Source organism: Centroberyx gerrardi, chromosome 14 (assembly GCF_048128805.1).
Source record: "Centroberyx gerrardi isolate f3 chromosome 14, fCenGer3.hap1.cur.20231027, whole genome shotgun sequence".
In the NCBI taxonomy this organism is placed as follows: domain Eukaryota; kingdom Metazoa; phylum Chordata; class Actinopteri; order Beryciformes; family Berycidae; genus Centroberyx; species Centroberyx gerrardi.
In genome coordinates this window covers 4,971,437-4,979,236 of record NC_136010.1, presented here as the reverse complement: position 1 = coordinate 4,979,236, position 7,800 = coordinate 4,971,437, and the positions used below count along the sequence as shown (strand labels likewise).

The 7,800-nt window shown below is 44.6% G+C and overlaps 2 protein-coding genes across 2 annotated transcripts in view; both read left to right on the top strand.

The window, feature by feature from the left end:
• LOC139916118 (B-type lectin plumieribetin-like) overlaps positions 1-7,800 on the top strand; it is a 209,926-nt gene that overhangs the window by 28,728 nt on the left and 173,398 nt on the right. The window lies entirely within an intron of this gene.
• mtcl2 (microtubule crosslinking factor 2) overlaps positions 1-7,800 on the top strand; it is a 127,365-nt gene that overhangs the window by 91,657 nt on the left and 27,908 nt on the right. Inside the window, exons 6-10 of the mRNA XM_071903984.2 lie at positions 2,527-2,694; positions 3,836-3,989; positions 4,550-5,120; positions 5,323-5,623; positions 6,698-6,964. Of these exons, the coding sequence (XP_071760085.2) occupies positions 2,527-2,694; positions 3,836-3,989; positions 4,550-5,120; positions 5,323-5,623; positions 6,698-6,964 (1,461 nt within the window). The remainder of the gene's footprint in view (positions 1-2,526; positions 2,695-3,835; positions 3,990-4,549; positions 5,121-5,322; positions 5,624-6,697; positions 6,965-7,800) is intronic.

Sequence of the window (7,800 nt, the reverse complement as noted above, 5' to 3'; positions counted from 1 at the left end):
TATTCGTACAGCTATGAGACTTTGATGATTAATGACATGGACTTGACTTGGTAATCTAAATTTAGACTTGGGACTTGACTTGAGACTTGAGCCTCAAGACTCGAGACTGACTTGGGACTCAAACAAAGTTGACTTGGCCACACCTCTGCTACCAACACTAGATAGAAACTTGTGATCTACTTCCCCTGCTGAGTATAACAGTAATTAACTAACTTATTTGTGAACTTCTTTAAGTCTATAAGTCTGTTTTGTGTCCTTGCGAACAGCTAAACTTCAGAAGCAGCTGACGTCTGTGAAAACCACTAAGTCTGTGTTTGTTGGAGTTTCCTTGGTGTTTTGCAAAAAAAAAAACCTCAAGAGAACAGCGCGACTCTGACCTCACCATTTGGTAGCTGAAAGCCGCAAGTTTTGTCGATATCGCTGTGTCATTATTTTCAAGTTGAAGTCGAGTTTAAATAGAAACGAAAAGCTAATTCATCCAGTCCAGTTGAAGGGACTGTAATGGATTTTGACTTTCGTTCATCTGGCAGTCCTGAAATTGTCGGGGATAACACACAAACATCGCTCACAAGACTTAATTTACAGTGCGGTGGTTCGTTGGAAAAACACTCACAGTCACAGAAGAAGAACTCAACAACAACATCCATCAGCCGTGAAAGGCGACCTTTGACCTTTTCACCCTTCACTTCTCCTAAAGTTGTGCGCTCATCAAAGTGCTTGGCAGAGTTTGGACGGATCTGAACGTGGCAGATTTTCGAGATGAGCAACTCTGTCTGAAGATCTAACTGGTCAGCTTGTCTTGTATCCTGTGTGTGTGTGTGTGTGTGTGTGTGTGACTGTCTGTCTGTATGTATGTCAGGTTGTGCCTGCACTGTACCTCAGCATTTATCCATCTGTCTGCAGGTCTTACCTTCTCTCTCTCTGTGTGTGTGTGTGTGTGTGTGTGTGTGTGTGGTGTGTGTGTGTGTGTGGTGTGTGTGTCGTGTGTGTGTTTCCATGTCTGTCTCTGTCCTACATGCCATCCTGTTTCCCAGCAGAGCGTGACTGAAGTGCCATCTTCACTTTGTGTGTCTGTTATTTTCTGTCTGTCCTAACCACCGGGGCGATAGTTCAGATTTGACGTCTCCACTTTTAAACCAACTTTGCTAAGGAAGAGTTGTGTGTGTGTGTTCTGTCTGTCTCCCTGTCCTGTCTCCCTGTGTCTCCCTGTGTGTCTGCATCTGTCTGCTAAACCCTCTTTCTTCCCAAGGGGGGGGGGCGCTAAATTGCTTATTCATTCATTTGTCTGTCTGTCACGCACATTATATCTCAGACACAGCTGGTCGGATTGTGATGAAATTTGGGTAAATGATGAATTTCACCATGAAGTTCTGGCTTTTTTAAAAATTGCCTAAGTCTGTCTGGCTGTGTGTTTCCCACAATATATTTCAGACACCACTGATTGGATTTTCACGAAACTTGGGTAGATGACGCATCTCACCGCTGCGCTCCAGCATTTTGAAAAAAATTTAAAACAGTGATTGGCCTAAGGGGGGCGCCGCATCATTTGTTTGTTTGTTCGTCTGTTCATCACATGCAATATCTCAGACACCGCCGATCAGATTTTTGCTGAAACTTGGAGGAATTAAGTATCTCGCCACGGTGTTCCCGCATTATCAAAATTACACTGATTGGTCGAAGGAGGGCGCTACAAATACAGGTCAAAACAAGGTGATGATTGGTCCAGAGGAGGCCCGCATCATCATAGAGGACGACATGTTTATTGCTGCCTTGTTGGACCTGCATCTTTCTAAAATATGCTACGTCTTCATCTCGCCCCTCTTTTATTTCCCCCTTCTTTAAAGGGTAACTTCGGTATTTTTTCAACCTGGACCCTATTTTCCCATCTTTTTGTGTCTAAGTGACTAAAGGGGACAACAATTTTTGACCCTACAGAGAAATGAAACGTTTTTCTTTACCTTTCGCTTGATCCGGTCTGTGTGTAACCAAGTCTCGCTCAAGTCTCGCGAGAGTTGAGTTGTTGCAGGAAGGAAGTTACACACAGACCGGATCAAGCGAAAGGTAAAGAGAAACGTTTCATTTCTCTGTAGGGTCCTTTCCATAATGTTGTCAGACACTTATAATAACAATCTGAGCCTGTCAGTGGCAAAAACAAGAACTTTTAGTGGACGTTCATTGACGGTGAGATTTGTCCCGTCGGATTACATCGCAGCTCGTTTCGCGGCTGCCGGCTGAAGCGATCTTGCTCAATACTGGACCAATTTCAAAAATTGTTGTCCCCTTTAGTCACTTAGACACAAAAAGATGGGAAAATAGGGTCCAGGTTGAAAAATACCTAAGTTACCCTTTAAGGCTTGCACACTTCAGACTTAAAGTTCCAGCTCCACTTTGCATAATAGTGTGTTTGCATGCATGTCTGCCTCTCTCTCTATTACTTACCAGTTTTTGTGTATATCAATGTCAACCCCCTTCTCTCTCTGTGTCTCTCTCCCCACCTCTCCCCTCTCTCCCCGGCCTTCACACCAGGAGGACAGTTCGGACCTGAAGTGTCAGCTCCACTTTGCCAAGGAGGAATCAGCGCTGATGTGCAAGAAGCTGACCAAGCTGGTGAAGGACAGCGAGGCCATGAAGGAGGAGCTGGCCAAGTACAGATCGCTGTACGGAGACGTCGACGCCTCCCTCACCGTGGAGGAGGTGAGACGAGGACGAGGAAACGAAAGACTTAGTGTATATCAGCAACGACTGAGGAAAACAAAGGGAGGAGGAGAGGAGTGTGAAAGCGGAGGGGGAAGAGGAGAAAAGAGGCGAATAGAGAGAGACTGTTTTGACTTTTGTGGTATATTCATAGACATTTTGGTAGAGCCATTTTCTATTAAAGCAAAAGTTTGTCAAATGTTACTATGTCGTCAAGTAGAGATTAATGAGAAAATTACTGTAGCATCACAATTTAGCACTGACAAATTAGTGGTTAGTGAACAAGGCCATGAAATCGCTGTATGGAGACATCAAAAATTCCCTCATCATGGAGGAGGTGACAGGGTGATAAGGATGAAAAATGTCATAGAAGTTCAAATAAAACGGTTTCAGCTATTAAACTGTTAGGCAGCCCACAAAACTGTTTTTGTTACCACCTTAAGGAGAACCCTGAGTTGCCGTCTTAGCTCTCAGTGTTTGAGTTAGAGTTAGTGTTTGCCTGAGGCTTCAGAATGGTGTGAGCAGCCTATTATGGTTGTTGTGATTTTTAAAGTTTCCCACCCGTTGTACCCATATAAAACTCAAATTGTACATTTCCCCCACTGCCAACAAAGCCTGGGAAAAACTCTGCAGAGCTGCTTTTATATTGGTTTAGAAAAAGCCAAAACTCTGACTCCTGAGCTGCCACAAAGCTCATTAGGTCATTTTTAATATAAGCCTCCATTACTATAACTGATACTGAAATGTAACCATTATTAACAAACATTACATTACAACAAACAGTGAAAATGAATAATGTCGCAAAATGCAGTCACTGATTTTTCTTCAATAAATTCAGCTGCTTCAATGTTGAATCTTCACAATCACATGTATTATTTGTCCCAGGTGAAGGGCAAAGAGTTCCCAGTGAGATAAAATAAGGACAGGGGAAACATTTCTGAACCAAAAACGATATTATTCATTCATGCTAACAGTCTCAAAGATCAGCAACTGCCTGAAAAGAGCAGGTCCATTCGAAATTCGTTACCAAATCTGTGAAAATGTATTGTGCCTACGTACACATTAGTTTGAATAAGCAGTGTTATTAGAAGTGGTTCACCTTTCCTTACGTTTCATTCCCCCCCCCCCCCCCCCCCCCCAGGTGGCTGACTCCCCCCACACCCGCGAGGCGGAGGTCAGAGTTCACCTGAAGCTGGTGGAGGAGGAGGCCAACCTGCTGAGTCGACGCATCGTGGAGCTGGAGGTGGAGAACAGGGGGCTCCGAGCCGAGATGGACGACATGAAGGGACCACAAGGTAGTTTTTAATCTCCTCTCCTACTGTAGAAACCTGCTCACTTAGTAACTCCTCTATATGATCTTTTTGCTATTTTAAAATCTGAAATAATTACCATGTGAGAATTATAAACATTTAGGCTTATAGATTTTGGAGATTTGCAGATTTGGAGTTTTAGTTCTACAAACATTTCTCCTAGGCAGAGCTGCTCTGGAGGCAGAAATAATCTGATTGGTTGAGTTAAACCTCAGTGGGCGGAGCCAAAGAACCACAGTTTTTCGGAGCGCAAGTTAGCTAATTGGAAACCTTTTTTTTTTTCATTCATTCATCATCATGGCATTCATGATCTTGGAATGTCAGCTAGGCTAACTAGCTAACCTAGAATTAGAGTTATACTTAATAGGATATTTTTTCCTCATGATATTTATTATTCTTATGCAGTTATTATTATTTTGTACACTTTCTCTCTTATTTTCTTGTTTTTTTCCGCTCCTAGTGGTGTGGCCCTGCATGATCCCTCCTTCTTTTTAGCTACTAGTGTTACGGCACTGCTTGACCCCTCCTTGTTTTTCTGCTCCTAGATGTTCCTCAGGAACTTACTGGTGTTGGTGGCGGCCTAGGGGCGGGGCTTGGCATTGGGGGAGGAGCCATAGTCCTTGGGGGAGGAGCCTCTTCTGAAAATGTGATGGAGCTCCAGCGACACCTCCAGTTCGTGGAGGAGGAGGCGGAGCTGCTGCGGCGGTCTCTGATAGAGATGGAGGAACAGAACAAACTCCTGATGAACGAGATCAACCGCTACAAATCCGAACTCCCGCCCCCGACGGCCACGCTGTCGTCCAATTCGCTGGCGTCGTTGACGGACGGGCTGCTCAACGACAGCCCGGTGCATTCCATACAGGAGGGGGCGGTGCTTATCAGCACTGAAGCCCCGCCCCAAGAGGAAGAGCTGCGAGCGGCGAGGCTTCAGATCGGAGAGTTGAGCGGGAAGGTGAAGAAGCTGCAGTATGAGAACCGGGTGCTGCTGTCCAACCTGCAGCGCTGCGACCTGGCCTCCTACCACGCTCCCTCCTCCTCCTCCTCCTCCTCCTCCCTGCGACTCGCCCTGGAGACGGACGCAGAGGCTGGAGACTCGGCCGAGTGCCTCCCCACCAGGTAGTGTATTCATGTATTTCATATTTTTACATTTCTTTCACTCTATTGGGGCTTATTTTGTAATAACAACTGTCTATAACATTATAGAATGCAGAGTAAAACAACATCTGTATATGTTGTTACATCTGTATTTGTTAAACATTTTTTTCAAAATAAATAAGTTTCATTTTGGAGTAAACCTCCCCTTTTGTTTCTCCATCAGCCCGCCGCACCGCGAGGGGCCAGTAGGGGGCGAGAACGACGCGCTGGAGATCAGAGAGAGGAAGAGGAAGACAGAGGACAACTCCGACACAACGACCTCGCTCCCTGGGTGCCTGGGGCCCAAGGACCATGATGCCTTGCTGGCCATGAGGGACCAGGCTCGCTTGGTTTCCACGGCGATACAGCTCCTGACCTCCCCCGACTCCAACTGCCTCTCCTCCTCTCCATCCATTTATCACAAGGTCTGCAGCGAGGAGGCGGCCGAGCCGTGCGACCTGGAGAAACCTCAGCCTCACGGCCAGGTAGCTTTTCTCTTTTCTCCTTTTCAGTCCGTTTTGCTGCTGTCAGATAAAACCCTTCCATTTCCAAAAAGTCAGCTTTTCAGGACTCAGATAAAATCAGCACATTCATGAAGTTTACTGAGAGTATAAAGCAAGCGTGCATACATTTAAATCAAATCAAAGCACAGGATCACCAAGAGTTACAAGGTGTTCAGTCAAGACCAGCGATTTATTCAGATTTCATTTTGCTTTATCCAAGAGTCAGCATCAAGTAATATTCGCTACCAAAATGAGGCATCCACCATTTGAAAAAAAGTGACACCTACTCATACAAAATGACTGATAACACAAGATTAAAATTGATAATGATGTTTTCTAAAGGATAGTATCTGACTTTGTCCTTGGTTGAGAAAATAACACTTTTACAGAGTGGGTCATGTGCTTTTTAAAATGGATATGTAGCATACGCTATAAATGGTATAAATGTATATACACTTACATATACACTTGAGACATGAGGACATGTTTGCTGGAAGTTGTTGGTAATAGTCTATGTTCCTCATGCTGATGGGTCTAAAAAAAACAATATTATAACAGTTTTTTAAATAAAAATATGTAATAATAAATAAAGATAATAAAAATAAACTTGAAATTTTATGGAAATTGCCCATTTAAAGCTGCACTAGGTGGGATTTTTATGTAAAAATACACCCGTCTTGTCATCAGCAAAGCAAAGTGAGGCTGCAACAGAGAAGAGGATCCTATCGCCACTAATTGAGACGCTGTAGATTTTCCCCATTTGCCCAAATGAAATTCTGGTGTCAGGTTTGGTCACTTCTCCACCCACAGAAAGTGACAAATCAAAACTTAAGAGTGAAATCCAAACTGTCTATTTCACAATTTGATGAAATCAGTCAGTCGCCAAAGGGGTCAGAAGCGGCTGTTCAAACATCTGGTTTCATAAGCACTTGAAATTACTCATGTATTGTGGCTTTCAGACGGCTGAAATTTCAAACAGTTACCTCTCGCTGCCATTGGAAGCCGGCAATGTACGAAGTTGCTGCTTTAAGGATGAATTATGTCTTTGCTCCCCAGATTTCAGAGCTGTCTGACCTGGCAGACAGGCCTCTGGTCGGTGCTCTGACCAGCAGGCTGCAGGCGCTCCACACCCAGCTGCAGGCCTTCGTGGAGCGGGTGGACAGCCTGGGAAACGCTCCGGGCGGGGGGAGGGACCCCCAGGTGGAGGGGGCGTCTCCCCAGCCCCTGCTGTCCGAGTCCGGTGACCCGTCCCTGGCCGCCCCCTGCGCCTCGCTCCCCTGCTCCGGAGACGACCAGGATGGACCGAACACTGCCGAGGAGAAGGTAAAAGAAAAGAAACACGCTCCTCCCTCCTTGTCACTCTTTCTCTCTCATTTGTTATCAGTCTTTTTTTTTAAGCTTTTAATTTTGTTGGTCGTTTTATTTTCTTTTGTAGCTGGTTTGTTTTTCTATCGTTCTGTTCTGTTTTGTGTTTGGTCCTATACCTAACTCATGGTCTGGCTTACTAACCCTCCCGACCCCATCCACACACACTGCTATGGTTTCTCCTTACAGCGCAGAATGGATTTACACAGCAGGCTCAAATCTGATTTACCACCCACAGTATCCGACAGAGTTATTGACATTAACTGGCTGAAAGATACACCAATAAGACTGTAAAAAGAAACATGAGATGGGATGAGGTGAGATGAAATATATTAGATTAAATTGAACTTTAATTTAAGCTCGGTTAGCTAGCTAACTAGCCAGCGGGCTAATTAAGCAAAGCAACAAATGTTAATATGCAAGTATCTGCCACTACTAACGCTAGCTTTTACTAGATACGTTAGCTAGTGTGCTAGTCTGATGTGTTAACAAGACAGTGATAGTTACCTGACCAGACACTGTGGTTAGCTAGCTAACAAGCTGACATCTCGACACGAAATTGATCAGATTTATCAGTGGAGTGCTGTCAAAAACAGCACAGAAATTAACCATGTCGATTCAATTCTGATTAGACGGGCAAATCTTACATTTAGAAATACAACCAGCTGTTCACAGCCACTGTTGCCAAAGAGCTGATGACCTCCAATATGGCCGCCAGAGGGTGCTTTATGTCACCTGAAGGCCCTCTTCCTCTTCTGTCCTATTTTCCATTTTTCTAGTCTCTAAATTATCCT